The 21589-nt window shown below is 45.1% G+C and overlaps 2 protein-coding genes across 7 annotated transcripts in view; one reads left to right on the forward strand and one right to left on the reverse strand.

The window, feature by feature from the left end:
* Positions 1 to 749: 749 nt before the first annotated feature.
* Positions 750 to 19656, reverse strand: LOC309334844 (uncharacterized protein C21orf58). 5 transcript variants are annotated; one of them, XR_014153294.1, is made up of 10 exons: positions 19474 to 19656; positions 16143 to 18809; positions 15686 to 15743; positions 14926 to 15032; positions 13103 to 13246; positions 10413 to 10527; positions 8466 to 8605; positions 3737 to 3959; positions 3064 to 3132; positions 750 to 927 (listed from the first exon to the last, which is right to left on the reverse strand). XR_014153294.1 is itself a non-coding variant. In XM_081849437.1 (10 exons), the coding sequence occupies exons 2-9, from the start codon at positions 16200 to 16202 to the stop codon at positions 3090 to 3092; spliced, it is 876 nt and encodes a 291-aa protein (XP_081705563.1). In that variant the 5' UTR covers positions 16203 to 18809; positions 19474 to 19655; the 3' UTR covers positions 750 to 927; positions 3064 to 3089. The 5 variants fall into 5 exon arrangements, 4 of the variants coding, with proteins under 4 accessions (XP_081705563.1, XP_081705564.1, XP_081705566.1 ...); XM_081849437.1 differs by having other exon boundaries at positions 3751 to 3959; positions 19474 to 19655; XM_081849438.1 differs by having other exon boundaries at positions 3751 to 3959; positions 14926 to 14999; positions 19474 to 19652.
* A 299-nt stretch (positions 19657 to 19955) lies between these two features.
* The window catches only part of PCNT (pericentrin), a 93233-nt gene continuing 91599 nt past the window's right edge, over positions 19956 to 21589 (forward strand). Inside the window, exons 1-2 of one of the 2 annotated variants that reach the window (XR_014160971.1) lie at positions 19956 to 20088; positions 20579 to 20728. Coding sequence is in view for 1 of the 2 variants with exons in the window: in XM_081879909.1 (XP_081736035.1) it covers positions 20044 to 20088; positions 20579 to 20728 (195 nt within the window). In the remaining variant the exon portion in view is untranslated. The remainder of the gene's footprint in view (positions 20089 to 20578; positions 20729 to 21589) is intronic. The other variant, XM_081879909.1, reaches the window with a different exon arrangement.

Below are 21589 nucleotides of genomic sequence, written 5' to 3' on the forward strand. Positions count from 1 at the left end.
TTAACCTATTGACAGTACTAGCAAACTGAATGGGGTTTCTCATCTCCACTATGGGGAATCTTTAGCAAAAACTCACTAAGGAAACTGCATTTGCCTTTTCTTCTTCTATATTCTTCCTACTTGAAGTATTACCAATAAAACAATGTGATTTGAACATGATTCACCCACCCTGAATCTAATAAACAAGATCGCAAACCTGAACTTTTCTATATAGACTGTTGTTGTTGTCTAGTTGTTTAATTGTGTCTGACTCTTTGTGACCCCTTGGACCAGAGCACGCCAGGCACTCCTGTCTTCCACTGCCTCCCGCAGTTTGGTCAAACTCATGTTAGCAGGGAGTCTTCTCTTCTCATGAGGTGGCCAAAGTATTGGAGCCTCAGCTTCAGGATCTGTCCTTCCAGTGAGCACTCAGGGCTGATTTCCGTAAGAATGGAGAGGTTTAATCTTCTTGCAGTTCATGCGACCCTCAAGAGTCTCCTCCAGCACCATAATTCAAAAGCATCAATTCTTCGGCAATCAGCCTTCTTTATGGTCCAGCTCTCACTACATCACTACTGGGAAAACCATAGCTTCTCTGAGTTATTCAGGCCCCTTCACCATGACAAGGCAGTGATCCATGAAGGAGATATAGACTGTAGTATAGTTTAAAACCTATGTATAATGAAACCTTTGTATAATGTTTGTATTCTTTGGATGTACACAACCAATTGTGTAACCATAAATACAACATACTATGAGAATGAAACGAATATCAAAGATGCTAAAACTTTATTGAAGCAAACTGTAAATGGATACAACTCTTCCCTTAAGCAAACATTGCCCAATGTAATCTTCATTTACTGCATTCCTTCCTTATTTCGGGTCACAAGATTGTTGTCCGCTTGCCTTCCAAGAAGGGGTTCACAGCACTCTTAATCTCATTTCATGCTGTAAAGAAAAGACTCCTTGCTAAATAGTTCTCACCAAACATCTGAATGCCAGTTGTAGCAGATCCACCGCTTACCACCAATTAATAAAGCAGCAGACTCACCCTGCTTACTGCCCCAATTAAATATTGCATGCACACCTCATGGTAAGCCCCTTAAATGAATTTCTACCTTTTGCCACATTTCATCTTGTGGTGATGTCTTTTGTGAGGGAAAACGTAGGGATTAGAGTCTTAGGCAGGAGTCGGTTAAACAAACAAGAAAAGTTTTATTAAAAAGGAGTTTGTGAAATAAAGTTGGTTCAGGAAATGCATTCTTTCAAGTAGAAGTTACCTTTATACTTAAACTAAATATAAAGATGTCACTGGCTTCTAGAATAGGTGGTGAAAGGCTTAACTCAGTTTCTGCTAATTAGTTGTGACTAGTGTTATAGTTAAATACATTTTGCACAGCACAACTTCCTTCACAGATTAATTCTTTGGTTCACAAGTGAGGGGCACTTTTCCTCAGTTCCCCTTTTTCTTAACAATCCCATTCCTGAGGTATTTGAATTAGTATAACAGACCCAGGGGATCCCCTCACCCCTTGTGACTGGCTTGGGAGTCTTCTCTTTCTAGAAGAACCCTCCCCTCCTGACTGGAATGGGACCCAGGGAGTCCATATTACCACATCTTATCCCTCTCCTGCCTCAGACTCATCCTTCCAGGTAACTCCTGTCTATCTTCTCCAGACCCTCAACTCCGTCTCCCTATCTAAGCGGCAAGGCTCCTTCCTTTGGCGATGGATAGCCTCCTCAGAGCAGATGTTCCAGTCAGATCTGAAACAGTTCTCCCTCAGACAAATCCTCTCCTAATCCCTTTCTCCCATCCCAAATCCAGCCCTAACAGACTTATACTCTGGTTTCTCTTCAGATCGTATAAATCTTTCGCCTTTTACTTCTGGTGGAGTTTCTGAGGAAAAGCACCACCGGACTGGTCTGGCTCTGCTGTCTGTCACTCACACCAGTCTTCAATTCTATTTTTATTTCTAGAATCCTGCTTTCAACTCTAGCGAAAACCCTCTTCCTGATTGTCATGCCTGTCAAATGTAAATGTACTTGCAGGTTGCATCTTTACCTTGCACCTGTGTACCTTTTGCAGCACCTCATTTCACGTGCAATTTGACAAATCTATGACACCTTATGCTGCCCAAAAACCTAAGCTCCCTGCTCATCTTTCGACCGGGCTCTTTGCTGCTCATCTGTAAGGACCCAGTTGCAACTAAGAATAAAAGATCAGAGCTTAAAGCTGCCTTGCTTCACTTTGATTGGTTACGATCAACCCACTCTTTCCAATCGCAATAGACCCACAAGGGGTCTCAAACCTCCTTTCATATTTTTACAACAGTGCTACTGAAATGTTCTATTATTTTTAACTTCTCTTTCATTGATTCACTGTTATTCACCGAGGAATAACCCTGCAGCAAGATGCTTACCTCTGTGGGAAATTACAGGCCGGTTGAGTTTTCAGCCAGCTCTGAAATCTTTATTAAAAATGTAAACAATGACCTTATTTCTAAAAAACTAAAAGACTGGATCAGGAATAGTTAATAGTTAATAGTGAAGTGAGAAGTGAAGTGAAAGCATATTGAGTGATGTGTCAGATGAATTGTCATCTGATGTGGTACCCAGAACTGGACCCCATTGCTGGTTAAGGTGAGGATGTGGGCAGCTAAAGCATCTCTGGGACTTTAGAGTAGATAGTTTAAGATGCAGGAAGGAAATCTCTACCCAGAACTGCCAGTTTCAGCCATTTACTGTCAGTGAAACAGCCAAGTATCCCCTTCTGGTGGGAACAGAAAGATGATCCCAAACAATGTCAGTCAGATTGGACAGTTCTGAATTATGCACACTATCCCTGAACACATACAGCTTCTTTCACCCATTTACCTTCTGATTTAATTATCCTCCCAATAAAGGGGTGGGCTGCTTGCCACCCACTAGATGCCCCAGTCATTGCTCATAAGGCTGGCTGCTTTAGAAACGCCATAACTTTGATCATCTTAAGACTCATTATGACGTGGGCTCCTGGACTACGAGGCCAATTTCACATGGAGAGAAGGACCAAATATGAACACAGGAAGACTGTGTTCTGGTTACCTTTGCTAGTCAGGCACTGTAGAAGTCTACAAACCCGGGGGTAATCCAAGCAGTCCATTGGTAGGTACACTTGGAAGACAGAACAAGCCATTAGAAATGTGCATTCATTGCAAGGAATTAATTTATACATGTATCCTTGCTTTATCATTTAGAAGGCATTTATATGACACAAAGACTGCAGCATCCTATATATGAGTTTGCAGAGGGCTAGGAGCTCATATGAGACCTGGTGCCTGCCTTGACAATTGAGCCAAAGTAGCCTGAATTGATTACTTTCTTAGTTCTCAAAATAATGTTAGGTATTGTACAGTGGTACCTCCGTTTTCGAAAGTCTCTGTTGATGAACATTTTGGTTTTTGAACTCTGTAAACCTGGAAGTAAGTGCTTCGGTTTTCGAACACGGCTCGGAAGTCGAACATACCACACGGCTTCCGCTGAGTGCAAGATCCTGAGAGCTAGCTGTCAGCTATTGAGTTTTCAGTTTTCAAACATTTCAGATCTTGAACTGTCTTCCGGGAATGGATTACATTCGAAAACCGAGGTACCGCTCTATCTTTGTGCCTTTGTTACAGCCAGTAACAATATTGAAATAAAACTGAATTGGGAATACTGTAATAAACCAGCCGCCTTTCGGATGAAAGCATGTTCCTAGCGTGGCAGCCTGTTGACTTACATATATTGACTTACACATACGCTGCAGATGTTGGGATGGGCAGGTGATGTAAATCAGATGGGAATCCTCCCAGTGGTGTGCCAAGGCCAGGTTGCATCACCGAAGGGCCCATGGAAAAGCCAAGCTGAGATGGGATGGCTGGCATCCCTGGAGGTGTGTAGTGGTGATGATGCACTGTTGGGGGTCGTGACTTCTCTGTTCTTACTAGAAGCGGAGCAGTCAGCTGCAGGTAGTTAAGAAAAGGAAGGTGTGTTACATTCACCCAGCTGTTGGGACAGGCAAGAATAAGGTTCAGATTCTGAAGCTGATCCAGTTTGTAGCTTTCTGGCTTAAGATCCCTCTAGGGCGATCTGGCTGTGACATCTGTCACCCCATTGATCGCCAGGGTTGATTCGGCTGATCTGGCTGGCTAGGCGGGTGTCCCCTTCCTCCCTCACCGCTCCATGTGCGTCCCTCCCGAAGCTGTGCGCTCGGTGGAAGAGGACGACCATCCCAGATAGAAGGAGTGTACCGTTCTTCGGTCAAGGGTATACGATAGCTGCGCTCCCCTGCTAGAACCTCCAAACAAGCTCAATTTCAATAAACCACTGGCCTTTTTCCTCTGCAAGTAATGTCAGGTAAAATTATAATCTTTCTTGTTGCAAGGTACGCAGTATATTCCTCTTTCATGTGTTTTATTTTTTTGGATCAAAGATCTTAGTAAAATCAATACTTCTGCATAGTAAAAAATGTTTTCCAAACGGTTGGTAGCTAATTTCTGCCTGTTTCAATAAAACACGTCTTGCTTGTCTTTTCTTCCATGCTCGGATTGGCAAGGGAGCAGAGCAAGTTAAACACATTAGAGGAGGGATGGGGAACCTCCGGCATGTGTGCCAAAACTAGCTTGCCAGGGGTTCAACTTTGACCTGTGAGGCAGTTTCCCCCAAACCACGCCCACCTGCCCCACACCTTAGATGTGGGGAAAGGAGGGATGAAGCTGCCAATGCACAACTGGGAGCCTTAAAGTGCACTCCCAGCTCCGCATTGGAAGGGAAGGCAGGATTCGGCTCTATTGCCTATTGGCTGATGGGTAGTAAAGCCAAAGTCTCCTGGAGTTTCCCCATGGAGAATTGACTCACACAGCAAGGGCCTACAGAAAGCAAACTCAGTGCTACCAAACAGATGAGTAGTCTGAAGCCCAGGCGATTTAAAGCACTGTGCAGGGGGCTTACTTGGCCTGCAAGGCTGGGATCTGAGAAGAATCAAAAATGTTTTCCCCTCCTGCCTTAGAGATTAGCGTGGCTGCTCTACTAATCTCTGGCCAAATGCCCAGGAAAACAAAAGTCTTTGCCTAGTACCAAAATGATGACAATGTTGATGCAAGGTGGGTCTCCCTGGGAATAGCATTCCATAGATGGGGAGGATACTACATAAAAGGCCTCTCCTTTCATCACAAACTTCTGCATCTCTTCTTGGAGGTGGCATGCAGAGAAGGGTCTCAGAGAACAATCTCAGGATCTGGGAAGGTTCACATGGGTAAAGGTGGTCCTTTATGTGTCAAGTCATGAGCTGCATAAGGCTTTAAAGGTCCAAAACCATCCCTTTGAATTCACTAAGTACTCAATCAGGGGTACTCAACCTTTTTATACCTACTGCCCACCAATGCATCTTTCTTGATGGTAAAATTTCCTTACTGCCCACCAGTGCTCAATGGAAGGAGGATTCAGCTTGTGCCATAGAACCCCCTACTGCCCACCTAGAATCCTGAAACGCCCACCAATGGGCGGGAGGGACCAGGTTGACAACTCCTGATATGAACAATTGACAGCCCGTGCTGCCAGGTCAGAGCTTGTGCTATATGTCCATGCCTCTCTCAAAGAGGCACAAAGCACCTCCTTGGCACAACCGGTGGTCCCCTCCCTGCTAAACATTAGTATCTCAGCTCCAGGAGTTTCTGAATGAGATGGATTATCTAGGTCTATTTCAATCTGGTTTTAGTCAGGATTTGGTAATAAAATCATGATGTCTTCCAAATTTCATACAATCATAGAGTTGGAAGGAAACCCAAGGACCATCTAGTCCAACCCCCTGCAATGAAGGAATCTCAACTAGATCATACATGACAGATGACCATTCAACCTCTGCTTCAAAACCTCCAAGGAAGGAAAATCCACTACCTTCCAAGAGAGACTGTTCCACTGTCAAACAGCTCTTACTATCAGAAAGCTATTCCTGATATTTAGTCAGAATCTCAATTCTTGGAACTTGAAGCCTTCACTTTGAGTCCTAGCCTCCAGAGCAAAAGAAAACAAACTTGCTCCATCTTCCATGTGACAGCCCTTTAAATATATGAAGATGGTTTTCTTATCTCCTCTCAGCCTCCTCAATACAAATCTTTATCACGGTCATAAAGGTAAAGGTAAAGGGACCACTGACCATTAGGTCCAGTCGTGACCTACTCTGGGGTTGCGGCGCTCATCTCGCTTTATTGGACGAGGGAGCCGGCGTACATGTGGTCAACATGACTAAGCCACTTCTGGCGAGCCAGAGCAGCGCACGGAAACGCTATTTACCTTCCCGCCAGAGCGGTACCTATTTATCTACTTGCACTTTGACGTGCTTTCAAACTGCTAGTTTGGCAGGAGCAGGGACTGAGCAACGGGAGCTCACCCCGTCACGGGGATTCGAACCGCCAACCTTCTGATCGGCAAGCTAAAAGGTATTAAAACAGAAGGTGAATATAAAAGTCTATAAGAATTTAAAAGAAGCTAGAAGAAGTCATTGGGCGGTTGTGGAAGAGCATAAAAGGTTGATATATAAAAAGACTTTAACTATTAATTTACAAAGCACTCTGATATGTTCATTAAATCTGGTTTGTGACACAGGTCCTCCTCCGACGAATTTTGAGCACTGCTGTGCAGAATCTAGCAACAGTGTGTGTTGTAGCAGGATTGATATCTGAGAGCAGCAGGGAGGTATAGAATTGCCCCAAGGTGCTTATGAAGTAGTGGGGAAATCAGGCTAATACGAGTGTCTCTGTAGTACAGGCACCATAGAAGGACATGCTCTACCGTTTCTATTTGTCCCGAGTCACAGGGGCATTGTCTCTCCGGGTAGTCAATCTTCCTGTATTGACCTTCAATAACGGCAGAGGGGAGGGTATGACACAGAGCCAGGCTAAAAGCCCTTCGGTGTTTAGGAACTTTGAGTTTAGTTAGATATGCCATCGGGGGGGGGGGGGGGCAAAGTACCTGGTGGATTCCTCGGCAATAAAAGTTGGAGTCCTGGCTAGATCTAATAGGTGCTCTGTGTCTACTACGTGTTATTTAATGAGTGCTTTAGCCTGATCATATCCTATGTTAAGTGGAAGACCTGGAGAGAAGCCCAGGGATGAGATTTTAGTTGCCACTGCCTGTTTCCACGTGGATTGAAAGTCATCGTTCATAGTTAGTGGGGCAAAGCCACGGGGAAAGAAAGACAGTTTAAGCCAGTAATTGAATATGGTCACCCACACTCTAGCCTCCACTTTTGTGAAGCCTGTCTCTAGAGACACATTTTGGAACCTTAGAAATTTGGATTGTACAAGTTCTAGTGGTGCAAAATTGGAAAAGGGACCCAACTGGGCACCATAGAGAAGTTGTGCTATCGGCTTGGCTTCAAATAATTTGACTCAGTCTCCTCTTTTCCAGGCTGAACAAACCCAACTCCCTCAACTGTTCCTCATAAGGCTTGTTTCCCACATCCTCATCCTCTTGGTCACCCTCCTCTGAACACTTTCCAGATTGTTAACATTATTTAAGTAACAATTACATGCTGCATGGCATGGAGGGGACGAAGAGCTTCTGCGGATCTCATAAGCTCTTTTTTCAAATGTACACTTTTTTATTTGTTATCCCCACCAGTTGCTGTGCTCATTGGCCCTGAGCTGTTTTGTTTCTCTGAATTTAACTTCAAGGAGACCTTGTGAGTTATTGCTGATCTTCTCCTGGCTCCCGCCTTGGCAATCAGTTAACATTTAGTGTCCTTTAAAAACAAGATGGGTGACACTTGGCTTGAGAGCAGTACATGTGAAAAGGATCTAGGAGTCTTGGTTGACCACAAACTTGACATGAGCCAACAGTGTGACGCGGCAGCTAAAAAAGCCAATGCAATTCTGGGCTGCATCAATAGGAGTATAGCATCTAGATCAAGGGAAGTAATAGTGCCACTGTATTCTGCTCTGGTCAGACCTCACCTGGAGTACTGTGTCCAGTTCTGGGCACCACAGTTCAAGAAGGACACGGACAAACTGGAACGTGTCCAGAGGAGGGCAACCAAAATGGTCAAAGGCCTGGAAACGATGCCTTATGAGGAACGGCTAAGGGAGCTGGGCATGTTTAGCCTGGAGAAGAGGAGGTTAAGGGGTGATATGATAGCCATGTTCAAATATATAAAAGGATGTCACATAGAGGAGGGAGAAAGGTTGTTTTCTGCTGCTCCAGAGAAGCGGACACGGAGCAATGGTTCCAAACTACAAGTAAAAAGATTCCACCTAAACATTAGGAAGAACTTCCTGACAGTAAGAGCTGTTTGACAGTGGAATTTGCTGCCAAGGAGTGTGGTGGAGTCTCCTTCTTTGGAGGTTTTTAAGCAGAGGCTTGACAACCATATGTCAGGAGTGCTCTGATGGTGTTTCCTGCTTGGCAGGGGGTTGGACTCGATGGCCCTTGTGGTCTCTTCCAACTCTAGGATTCTATGATTCTAAGTTTACCTGTTGTCCAGGGTGAAGAACAGGAACTCCATGCCCACCAGCTGGTGAATAAGCAGGTGGTGGCAGAGATTTCAACATCATGTTCTGCATAATAATCTGATGCATCTGTGCATTTTGCATTAGCATCATTTCCACCATATCTAGGAAAACATGAAGATCAGGATCAAGAGACAACACTCTGCTTACTACAGAGATCACAACAGGATGCTAGGGAGAAGCAGCCTTCATCTTTTCAGCTCAGAAGCCTTTGAATAAAACCAGCCCAGCGGCGGCTCTGTCTGTTTCCTTTGTATTCTAAACTATGAAAGATCAGCAATATAAGTAACTTGGAGTGATTATTTGCAAACTAGTAAACAGGAAGGAAGAAATAAAGATGCCTCTAGATTTCCTTCTATCTGTGGAATGGCACATGCTGTGTTGTTGTAGACAACAGGTCTGCCAGAGGTTGGGATAATGCACCCAGTGTATATGCAAATGTGTGGCAAGCAGTGCTTTTTCCTTTTATTTTTTAAGAAAAATGGTGCCAGTACTCACCATGAAGTTGTTACAGTAAGTGCCACACCTTTAACTTTTTTTTAAAAAGGTGCCAGTACTGTATACCTTTGCGTATCCCCAGGAAAAAAGCACTGGTGGCAGGACCAGTCCTTCACTATGCTGGAAAACAGATGCGAAGAGCTTTAACTGTATTATCTTGTAACTGAAGTGTCAATCTATATGTGATGCTGAAAATTGATGAGGCATCTCCTGATCTTTTCTGTCCTCGTGGGAAACACCCCAAATATCAAAATTTCCCAACTTCCATACATAGGAAAGAAGCTAGGATGGATAATTCTGAAGGCAGCCCATCCCTTCTAGTCCAATAAAATTTAGAATGCCCCACCAGTTGCATAAAGGTTTTTTCAAAGTTGCGAGTTCCTTCAAGTATGTCACACCAGGTTTGGCCCTAGAAGTACATTCCTAAAATGGAGATGGAGTAATTGGCAGAGGAGAAAATGGAATAGCCATCAATGTCTTTCTGCTCATTAGGGGTAAAAGGTAGACGGTAAAGGACCCCTGGATGGTTAAGTCCAGTCAAAGATGACTATGGGGTGTGGGGCTAGTCTTGCTTCAGGCCAAGGGAGCTGCCATTTGTCCACAGACAGCTTTCCGGGTCATGTGGCCAGCATGACTAAACTGCTTCTGGCACAATGGGACCCTGTGACAGAAGTCAGAGTGCATGGCAATGCCGTTTACCTACCCGCTGCAGCAGTACCTATTTATCTACTTGCACTGGTATGCTTTCGAACTACTACGTTGGCAGAAACTGGGACACAGCAACGGGAGCTCACACCATCACACAGATTTGAACCGCCAACCTCCCAACTGGCAAGCCAGAGAGGCTCAGTGGTTTAGACCACAGCATCACCCGCATCCTGTGTCATAGGGGTACCCAAAGAAAGACAGGAAAAGATCCTGGCTCTCCCCTTACTATGATTTGACTTTCCTACAAACTTCAAGGGTTCACTCTCTGATTTCCTTGCATGGAAGCATTCAACATAGTTTACATCTCCATTGTACTATAATGCTCTGAAAATGTTGTGCAGTGAAATAAACTCAGAAATAAGTTTGGTTCTATGTGGGCTGCCAGCTTGCTGCAGTTTGTAGCAAGGCACACCTTAGTTCACGCAGGCATCTCTCCATGCTATGCTGTACATGCAGGAGGGATGATGTGAGATGGAAAAAATGCTAGGCAAATCTGAAAAGGGCCTCACAGCCTGTTTCCATGCCTCTTTACTCAAAAGTAAATCTCACTTAATTCAGTGGATCTTAATCCTAAGTATGCACAGGGTTGTAAGATGTGCTGTAATTCTCTGCACATTTAACCTACATCTACCCAGAAAAAGTCCCTCCATTTTCAATGCACCCAGAAAAGGTTCCCCCATTTTCAATGCGTATGGGATTGCCCACCTTCCTTAATACTGCCAGAGCGAGGGCCTGCGCAAGGCTGCGGAGGTGGAATCTGGGTAATGAGCGGTGGTTGCTGAGGAATTTGTTGAATAATGGTTGCTGGCTGCTGAGGCAACTTGGAAAAGAAAGGAAGCAAAAACAAAATAATAACTGATCAAAGTGTAGCCAAAATCCTAGACTTTGATTAAATCCTGTCAGTACTCAACACACTAAACAGCAAATACTGTAAACTGATACATATTTTGTGTTCAGTTCATTATTGGACTAATCAAGAATTATTATTTTTTAGTTTCTTCTATGTCTGGTTTGCACGGCACATTAAATCACCATTAAACTTAGAGGCATCATCAACAACTGCTAGAGAAGTTTGGCTTTTTCCAAGGATTCCTGAGCCTCCCTCAACTTACACACATTTAACTTGTGTGCATTCAGCATTACATGTGTTGTAGAAGAATAAAAAAATAAAAAAGCAGTGGAAAGGGGGTGGGGTTCTAGAGAAACGACTTGGCAATCCCACCCACCCTTGAACCCAATGACTAGCTTTGGTCATGATTCCCAGAATGTAACTGCCATGTAAATTGCAGGCTTGCTGTATTCATATTCTACATTATTTCTGCAGGCATCAGTGTCTCCTAGAGCAGACATTGTTGGCCTTCACCTTGACCCATGGCCATGCTGGGGGTGGGAGTTGGAGTTCAACAGTGGCGTACATGGGTTGCCAATCTGTTTCCAGGCTTAATTCAAGGTACGCGCGCTAGCGTTTAAAGCCATAAACAACTAAGCCCCCAAGTATCTTAAAGACTGCCTCATGTCCTATAGTCTCTCTCAGGTGTTAACTGACTTTGAGTGGTTTCCACACCCTTAGAAGTTCAGGTGTGTGATGGTGGAAGAGGGCCTTCTCTGTGGAAAGTCCTTGGTTGTAGAACTCTCTCTCCAAAGAGATGTATTTGGCACCTTCACTGTTAAGCTTGCCTGACTTTACTTTTGTTTAAGAGTGGGATTTGTCCTCTTACTTCAACACCTGGCAAGAGTCATTTACAGCTAACAATTGCAGAACAACAGGATCTGTTTTTGCGTAAAGCCACAATTATCTGATAGTTAAGGGGTTGGCCCAACGAACAGGAGGATTATGCAGCTACCAAAAAGGAATAAAACATTTTGTAGGTCCTGTGTGAATATTAGAATCCTATCTGTTGCCTCCTAGATATGGGTCCTGCAGGGATCCAGTAGTGTTAGCTATAGATACACTATCAGAAAGTACTTTCTCTCATACTTTTTATGTTATGTGTGAAAGCTATTACTATGTGTCAGGCTTCAGGGAATCTGCTTCCTCCCCACTCCCCCTTGGCAGTAGATAAGCAGAACAAAGAGAAAGGAGTCTTTTTACCAGTTATAACCTTTAATGATCACAGTGAGAGAACAAAGAATCCATTTCCTAGGAATGGAGGTGCTCCCAATTAAGAGTTCCACCCCTTCCTCCCTAGTCACCCATGTCACTACTGCATCTTGTAACCTGAGCTCCTACCCTCTGTGCTTTCTGTTCTGCCACTTTATCAGCTCTTCCTGACCTTGGGGAGAGTGGATGAATGCTTTCCAGAGACAGTGAATCTATTACCTCTCTCTCTTCCAGTCCTTCTTCCTCTAGCTGTTCCCCATCCAGTATTTCCCAGCTTCTGCCTTCTGAACTATGTCCCTTTGCAAACCACTTTTCCAAATCTATATTGTGGTACTTCGGGTTACAAACACTTCGGGTTACAAACTCCGCTAACCCGGAAGTAGTACATTGAGAACTTTGCCCCAGGATGAGAACGGAAATTGCTGCCGCAGGAGGCCCCATTAGAGAAAGCGTGCTTCAGGTTAAGAACGTTTTCGGATTAAGAATGGACCTCCGGAACAAATTAAGTTCGTAACCCGAGGTACCCCTGTACTGTCCTCCTGCTCCTGGGAAGATTCAGGATCCTGATCAGGAGCAGGGGGAGGGGGAGGCTCCCACTATTCCTCCTCAGCATAGTCCCTGACACTATGTTAGAATCTGAAAGCGAAAAGTTTTTTTAAAAAATGTTCTGCTATAGATTTCCCAAGCCAATTCTAAGTTTTACATTTACATTTTACATTTAGTTAGAAGTTTTGAATCAAACAAAGTTGATCTAAATCTTTCATGTGAAAATCTCCATTACAGTGGTGCCTCGCAAGACAAAATTAATTCGTTCCGCGAGTCTCTTCGTCTTGCAGTTTTTTCGTCTTGCAAAGCACGGCCATTAGCGGATTAGCGGATTAGCACTATTAGTGGCATAGCGGCTATTAGCGGCTTAGAAAAAGGGGGGGAAGGGGAAAAACTCGCAAGAACTCGCAAGACGTTTTCGTCTTGCGAAGCAAGCCCATAGGGAAATTAGTCTTGCGAAGCACCTCGAAAACGGAAAACTCTTTCGTCTAGCGAGTTTTTCGTCTTGCAAGGCATTCGTCTTGCGGGGCACCACTGTATTACACCGGTGCAAGTATGCTTTCACACGCACAGTGCTGGAGCTTTCATCTGTTAATAGGAATGATCAATACCAGGAAATTCAGGCCAGGAATTTAGACAGGATTATCCACTGCCAGGTTTCTGTTAATGAAAAAATGCATCATTCATCTATGCATCCATCATTTGCAGTTCCAAACTGTATAGTTCTTTTTTATAATAAGGCACTCACTGTCTGCTGGATAATCCTTGGCTGTTCAGGTGGAGGAGGAGGAGGAGGAATTTGGTAGAAATGTTCTGGTTCTGGTCTGAAGTGCTTCCTCTGGAGTCTTGGCAAGCCATGTGGTAATGACAATTCTTCCAGAACATTTTGCTCCTACAATACCAAATATATAAGCTTTCTATAAGAGGAAAAATTAGTTATGTTGCATTTTTTTCTAATTCACAAACCTTGTTATGCCAAGTGTATCAGTGAGAAATGAAATATTTAACTATTTACTAAAAATATTTATAATTTTTCATGACATAGGAGACCAGTGACTGCACTTCCCAATTCCATTAAACATTAAAGCTGGTGTGGGAGATTCTGGATTTGATAGGAGCAATGACAGCATGGTGGGCCAACAACAATTGTGTCTACTGGGAGACACAAACCTATGAGATTTTACCCAGTGCATGGAATGCCATCAAGAATGAGAAGCCTAATGGGTTTAACATAAGCCAAATGTGAAAAGCAAAACTAACTTATTCAAAGAAACAACATAGCTATGGTCCAGTAAGCCCAGTAACTCTCGCCAGTAGATCTTGCCCCAATGAGGCAGTTGTGAGGACTGAACATCCCCGTCTTTCCACAGCTCCCTAAGATTCCTCCTCCCCTGCATCCTTCCCAAGCAACCTCTCAGTCTTGTCTGTCTTTGCTCTGTCCTCTTCATACCTCTGTGGGTTATGGGAAACCAGGGAGGAGGGAAACTAGTCACTGCAGGAGAGGGAGACCTCTGGCTTCTTCAGCAGCCTGCCTGGTCTCTGCCTCTTGCCCCCCAGCCTCCTCCTCTGCCTCTGATTCTGGACTGCTCTCTGCCACAGCCTCTTCCTGCTCACTAAACCTTGTTGCCTCTTCAGCTTCCGGCACCTCCTCCCAGTCTTCTCCCTCATCCCACCACCAGTCCCCTGGCTCTGAGCCTTCTTCCCTTGGGGGTCCCATCCACTCCTCCCACCACTCCTCTACATCTAGCCAATCGATGGCAGGCAGTAGCAGAAGGAGACGAAGCTAACTTGAACCACATAAGTTTTAGTTAAGTTGAACTGCTGTACAGCTATGTGCTTTGCCCAGACTGCAGGGTAACATGTTGCCTGCCACCCCAGCCTCCAAGTGGTGCAAGCTTCCAGGGGTTCCAGGCACTCACACGGGGTTCATGTTTCCTTTTGGGAATGAGGCACAGTGGAGACTGCGGTGTCTTTATATGTTGTATATATACAACCTGAGCCTATGTGGATGAGTTCACAGCATTGACAACCCAAGAAGGTCTTGTTTCTCCCATAGCCACAGCCTTGGATTCAAGCAGAATTCAGCTACAGCTTTCTCTCTCTGCCTTTTCCAGCCAGCAACTTTTCTGCATCTAGCTCCTCGCTCACTCAACAGCAGACTCTCAACTCTGGCCTTTTGTCTTTCTAACTAACAGACAGTTTGGGAGGGAGGCCCCCTTCTCCCCTCCCCGGCACAGAGCTTCTCCTCTGTTTCCTTAGGACCCATCTTTAGCCAGCTATTACCAGGCTGGTCTGGCTATTCAATGCTGGATCCAAGAATTTTTCCCTCCAAAGAAAACTCTTAACAGCATTTTTAAAGACTTCCAAGACCTTATATATGTGTGTCTCCTCAGAAGTAAGTCTTATCGAGTTCAATAGCACTTACTCTCAGGTACTCTCATTTAGGACTGCAGGACTGCAGCCTTCATGTGTTGGAAGAAACTTCATAGTACTGAATCATAGAAATGTAGAATTGTACAGATGGAAGGGACCCTGAGGGTCATCTAGTCCAACCCCCTGCCTGAGACATACCCTGAGCTGCTGCAGAAGATCCTTTCTTCGTCTCAATGCACTTTGCAATGCATTGCCATGGCTGCCATAATTCCCTGCAAAAACAGTTGGAATGAGTCTGCCATCTCCTTTAGTTTTACAATTTTGCAGTAATTTACAAAACAAAGGAAAGGGGGGTATATAAAGGAGGGGGAAGAAGGCATTTAGTTGGTGGTTCAGTTATGGATCCAATTCAAGGCACTCAGCTAGTATTTAAAGCTCTAAATGATTCAGGCCACAAATATCCTCCACTACAGACCCTTTTGGGATTTCCATCACCCTCAGAAATTTGGGTAGTAGCAGCCTGGGAAAGGACCTCTGTTCTGGAATTCTCTACCCACAAGGGGGTGTCTGGCACCTTCATTGTGTCGTTTTTTTGTCATATGCCTCTTAACTCTAGTTTTGACACCCAGGATGTGTGCTTTGGAACCCACTCTATTCTCTTAAGTTTTAACTCTTTCTAGTATTGTATTTTAAAGTTGTTCTAACATGTCCTGGGACCACATGTGAAGGTAAATAATCTAATAAATAATGATAATATAGGGTGGATTTTCATTGTCTTCCTCACCATCAGAAGTCCTATTGGTCCATAGATCTGTAGCGGGTGGAATGCAGAGAAAGTTTGTCACAATCCACACCTATCCCATAGTAAATGTTGAGAAATCCTGTTTAATGCATTTTCCCTCAAACCAACATTACAAATTGATTCATATGGAGATATGAGTGAGCTTTAACTTCTTACTTGCTGCAGAAAAGGAAGATTCCAAATCATCAATGTTTTCACGTTCATTTTCTAGTTTCTGTGGATCAAAGCAGAATGAGGATTAACAAAAAATTCAGAACCTCAGCTTTGACTGTCAACAAGTAATTGAACATCACAAAACCTACAAAGATTTGTGCAATCTGTGCGCTGTGAAAGTGGGAGTTGTTGGCAATAGTTTATATTGAGTCATAAAAAGGTAAAGGTAAAGGACCCCTGACAGTTAAGTCCAGTTGCGAATGACTCTGGGGGTGCAGTGCTCAGTGTTTGTAAACTCCTTTGCTGATCAGCATGGATAGACACAGGGCAGAAGAGTTAACTAGTTAAAAATCCCGCTTTAGATATTTTTGCTTTGCCCACTACCAATTTAGTGCTAGTTTGCAAAAACAATCGTGTTGGAAGTTATAACCTAGATATGACCTTAGAAAAATTACCTTACCTTCTCAAGGAGTTTGAGCTTGAGTCGAGTCATGTGATCAGCCACATCCGAGTCTGTCATCCTGACAAAATTTCAGGGCAACAGGCTCTTCAAATCACAAAGGACAGTAGTTTGCTTTTTAATGCGTGTTGCTTTTTTCTTCCTCCAGGCTCTTTGTCGAAATTTTCCATAAAGTCTCTGTGATAATTTCAGTTCCAAATTACAAAGGAAAACAGAATCCTCTCAAGTACACAGTGTCTCTTGCAGTGTGCACAGTATGGTTACTAAGATATTGCTCTGCTTGAACAACAGCAGCATTTTCTCAGTGGTTGCTGGCTTTCCCCATACAAAGTCACTAAGCCCAGCCCTGTGCGTTGCTAACATGCTCCTATGAATAACTCTGTTAAGCTCAGGTTACCCTGTAGCTGTTTGCATTGTCTGTGACCTAAACAAACTCAGGCACTAACCTGGTTCATATGAGATTTGGTCAACTGAAAGAAACAAAAAATAAAAATCCAATTGGGTGAGGCTGTTCTTGATTCTATCAAATCAAATGAGGGTGTCAAACCAAGCATTTCCCAACCATCACTTAAAAGTACCTTAATCTAGGCAAGCCTCAAGGAAAGCCCAAACAGAAATTGGATATTGAGATAGCTCAGTCGGAAGAGCATGAGACTCTTAATCTCAAGGGTCATGGGTTCGAGCCCAATGTTGGACAAAAGATTCCTGCACTGCAAGGGGAGGACTAGATGACCCTCATGGTCCCTTCCAACTCCACAATTCTACAATTCTGTGCATTAGACCCATCAGATTTTTCACTTTGCCAGATCTCCCTCTTCCTTCAAATTTCCTTTCACATGAAGTCACTTGAAGTCACAAGTCAACACTTGTTTTGTGCGGGGTTTCTGTTCCGGACTCCCACATGAGTCAGCAGAGCCAAAGTCCATTCTGCCCATTTTCATGTCATCTTTACGACATTCTGGGGCTATTTCCAAGTTCGGGGCTATGTGCATGTGCATGATTTCGTATCATTCGGACGCACCTAAATTGGTCCTTGCCTGTACAGAGAAAATAATGCATACCTTTTGATTCATTAATAAATTGTTACAAACTGAATAAAATCAAACAGTAAGAGGTCCCAGCAGATTGTCTCAAGCTAGCTGGTTCCATCTGTCAATACAGGAACAAGTATAGAACTTCACGCTGTGCATAGAGTACAGTGGTACCTTGGTTCTCAAATGCCTTGGTTTGTAAACTTTTTCCAGAAGCGAACATGCTCCGTTTTGAGTGTTATACTGACGATTTGAGTGCCATACTTCCATTTTGAGAGTTACACTGAGGTCTGTCTGTTTTGCTATTTATTTTGCGTTTTGTTTTTGCTGCTCATTTTTTGTTTTTGTGACTGTATGGAACCCAGTTTAGCTACTGAGTGACTGCAGTACATTGTTTATTGCTTTCATTTTATAGATCAATGGTCTTGTTAGATAGTAAAATTCATGTTAAATTGCTGTTTTAGGGTTGTTTTTAAAAGTCTGGAATGGATTAATCCATTTTGCATTACTTTCTATGGGAAAGCACGCCTTGGTTTTGGAACAGACTTCTGGAACGGATTAAGTTTGAGAACCAAGGTACCACTGTAGTGTTTTTGCACATGACATGAGGCTTAAATTTGCCTTTATAACTGTAGAATTCAGAAGACACACTGCATCTTATTTATGTTTTAGAAAGCAAATTAACCAATGTAGATTTTGAGCATGACATGTGAAAACACCTACAAATGGATTCAGAACTCAGTGGGACTGAGTTTCAGCATTTATTTCAGTGCCCAGGTAAACAAAAAGAGTAAATGAGGTTATATAATTCTTGTACCAAGAAATATTCTAGGCATGGGTCTAAGCAGTTTTTCATTTGTCCTACCGCTTCTCCCGGGAATACCGTTTTTTACCACTGAATTGGAACAAATGCCAATTCTTTGAAGCTTGTTACGGTTCAGCAGTAAACAGCAGGTTTCCCTTGGGGAAAGTGGCAGGACAAGAGGAAGTGTGAAAGGGCCCTTAGCTAAGATGAGTGCATATTTCAAATTTCCTGTGCATCACAACATCACCCGAGGGTGGGAAGGGGGAGGGGAGAAAGCCAAGCAGCAGGGCCAGCCCAAGACATCTTACTGCTCCACGTCCAACCCCCAGCCCGCCCTGCTGGTCTTGCCTGCATTTCTGCCAGCCCCGTCTCCACAACTGTACCCCCACTGCACAGCCAAAGTGGTGCTTGTGATGCAGCGAGGGCAACAAGGCTGTGTTGGTGGTGCAGGCGAAGAAGCCCCGGAGGGACTGGCAGAGGTGCAGCCAAGGGGATGGGGTTGTCTGAAGCAAATGGCTTGCCTCTCTCCACACACAGACAGGAAAGGGGGAGGAGACAAGTTCTGCTCAACCAGCCAAAGTGCAGGGTGGCGGAGGGGCGAGATGGGGATGCCACCACCACGTGTTATTGTGACAATATCATAAGCAGGTTCAAACAGAAAAAAGGCAGGTGGAAATTCCCGCTCTTCTCAACCTCGTTTAGTGTAAAAATAATAATAATCTAAAAGAAGTTTTCAAAAATTGCCCTGCGGTTTTTCTTAAAATAAAAAAGATGTTTTTATATTTAATCTGTTAGCTGCCTTGAGTCTCTGCCAGGGGAAAATTTAAGTCTCTATGACACCCCACTGGTCCCATCACCTCCTGGCAAATAGAAGGGGAAGAAATGGAGGCAGTAAGAGATTTTACTTTCTTGGGCTCCATGATCACTGCAGATGGGTGACAGCAGTCACGAAATTAAAAGACACCTGCTTCTTGGGAGAAAAGCAATGACAAACCTAGACAGCATCTTAAAAAGCAGAGACGTCACCTTGCCAACAAAGGTCTGTATAGTTAAAGCTCTGGTTTTCCCAGTAGTGATGTATGGAAGTGAGAGCTGGACCATAAAGAAGGCTGATCGCCAAAGAATTGATACTTTTGAATTATGGTCCTGGAGGAGACTCTCGAGAGTCCCATGGACTGCAAGAAGATCAAACGTATCCATTCTGAAGGAAATCAGCCCTGAGTGCTCACTGGAAGGACAGATCCTGAAGCTGAGGCTCCAAGACTTTGGCCACCTCATGAGAAGAGAAGACTCCCTGGAAAAGACCCTGATGTTGGGAAAGATGGAGGGTATAAGGAGAAGGGGACGACAGAGGACGAGATGGTTGGACGGTGTTCTCGAAGCTACCAGCATGAGTTTGACCAAACTGTGGGAGGCAGTGGAAGACAGGAGTGCCTGGTGTGCTCTGGTCCAGGGGGTCACGAAGAGGCAGACACGACTAAACAACAACAACAACATGACACCCCCCCCGGGGGGGAGGGGGGCTCCGGCCATTCCGGGCCGAAAGAGACGACGGCGCCCGCCCGCCCGCCCCTCAGCGCCGCTTCCCGGCCCGGGCGCAGAGCTCGGAAAAGCCTCTTTCCATCCTCCGGATAGGAACCGTGAAGTGGGAGGGGAGAAGCAGCCAGGAGGCCCAACCCGCCTGCCGCCTCACGGCTCGGGGCCCCGCCAGGATCGGGCCCGGGACAGCAGCCCCGCCCCCCGCGCGGTCACACGGGCGGCCTGGGCCTCGCTTCCGGAGGAAAGGGCGGGACACAAAGTTGAATCGGAGGAAAAAAAACTACACGGCGGCGCATCCGAGGCCCCATTGGCTACTGGCGCTGCTAATCTGCCGTCAGCACGGGAGCCCGGCGGGCGGCGACAGCGGGTTAGCCGCCTCTCAGGGCTCGCCTCGCTATTGGACAGCGGAGTTTGGGGCGAGACAGCCCATTGGCTGAAAGTTTTTTTTCCAGCTCCGACGGTTGCGCGGCCGTTGAAGCGGGCCTGAGAAGCAGCGGCCTGAGGGGAGCAGCGGCCGGCCGTGGAAATGGAGCGAGAGGCCGGTGGCGGTGGTGGCGGCGGCGGCCCGGAGGTGTTTCTTTTCTCCGCTCGAGGGTCGGGGCTGCGCCGGCTGGGGCGCTCCTGGGGCTCCCGCGTTGCGGGGCGGCGGAGTTCCAGCGCCCGCCTCTCGCTGAGGTCGAGTGCCTTACAGCAGCGGGCGGGCCGGAGGCTGGGCGCCCACAAGAGCTTGGCGTTGTTGTTCGACTACAGTTCCCATGATTCCCTGCCCTGGGGCCGCGCTGGCTGACGGGATTTGTAGTCCGCCGTTCGCCCTCTTTCAGCATGTCTCGACCAACGGGGGGAGGCGCGCCCCAGGTTCATCTCTCCTCTGCCACCTTTCTCCTTCAACCCGCCACTGCAGATTGTTGAAGGCTCTTCGGGCCCTCCTAATAAGCATTCACTTAAGTCTCTGCAATAGTTCTGTCCTGCACCGATTTTTGTTTAAGCGTTCTGAACAGATGGTGATGCATTCTTTAATTATACTTTAAGAAAGGTCTTTAATGATATTTTCTTCTCCCTAGGTTCATGAACAAGAACATTATTGTGAAATACGTCAACTAATTGTTCAGCATGAGGAAGAAATCAAAGAGTTGCACACTAAATTAAAGGAGCAACAACAGTTGCTGCAAAAAATGGAAGCGACACACAAAGAAGAGATGCAGCAAGCAGAGGTACAATATTAACCAAAGCAATAATTCAAAGGTCCTTTGCTGCTGCAAATACATATGAAATAGGTCATTTGAAATAAGTGAACACAGGGAAGATTATAAACTGAATCCTAAACCAATATCATTTTTTAAAAAAATAATCTGTCAAATGTTCACAGTTATTTGCATATAGAATCAGAAATGCAGAGTTGTAAGGAAATATGAGGATCAGCTGGTCCAACCTGCTGCATGTAGAAATCTCAACTAAAGCATCCATGACAGATGACCATCCAACCTCTGCATAAAAAAACTTCCAATGAAGCAGAGTCAATCACTTTCCAAGGGATTCCGTTCCAGTCTCTGGAGCAGGGGAAAACAAGCTTGCTCCATCTTCCATGTGACAATCCTTTAGCATTTGAAGATAACTAGCATACCTCCTCTCAGTGTCCTCCTGTCCAGGCTAAACATAACCAACTCCCTCAACCGTTTCTCTTAAGGCTTGGTTTCTAGACCCTTGAACATCTTGGTTACCTGCCTCTTAAAGTGAGGTCCCCAGAATTGGACACAAGACCCCAGGTAGAATAGAGTGGTACTATGACTTCCCTTGATCAGGACACCATACTTCTGTTGATACAACCCAGAATAGCGTTAGCTGGAGATGCTCCTTCGGGTATACTGGGCCGACATTCTGTAGGGCCGGTGCCACTACCAAGAAGGCCCTCTGGTTCCCTGTAACCTCACTTCTCACAGTGAAGGAACTGCCAGAAGGCCCTCAGCGTTGGACCTCAGTGTCCGGGCTGAACGGTGAGGGTGGAGACGCTCCTTCAGGTATACAGGACCGAGGACGTTTAGGGCTTAAAAGGTCAGCACCAACACTTTGAATTG

This window comes from Podarcis erhardii (genome assembly GCF_964252035.2).
Source record: "Podarcis erhardii genome assembly, chromosome: 1".
Lineage (NCBI taxonomy): Eukaryota > Metazoa > Chordata > Lepidosauria > Squamata > Lacertidae > Podarcis > Podarcis erhardii.

Excerpts from the sequence above, each read along its gene's own strand:
- LOC309334844 (XM_081849437.1), bottom strand. The coding sequence starts at position 16,202 with ATGACAGACTCGGATGTGGCTGATCACATGACTCGACTCAAGCTCAAA. Across the intron at positions 15,033-15,685 it reads ATCTTCCTTTTCTGCAGCAA|GAGATGGCAGACTCATTCCA; the intron begins GTAAGAAGTTAA and ends GTAAAACTAAAG. Across the intron at positions 3,133-3,750 it reads CCAACATCTGCAGCGTATGT|TGTACCTACCAATGGACTGC; the intron begins GTAAGTCAATAT and ends CTGTCTTCCAAG.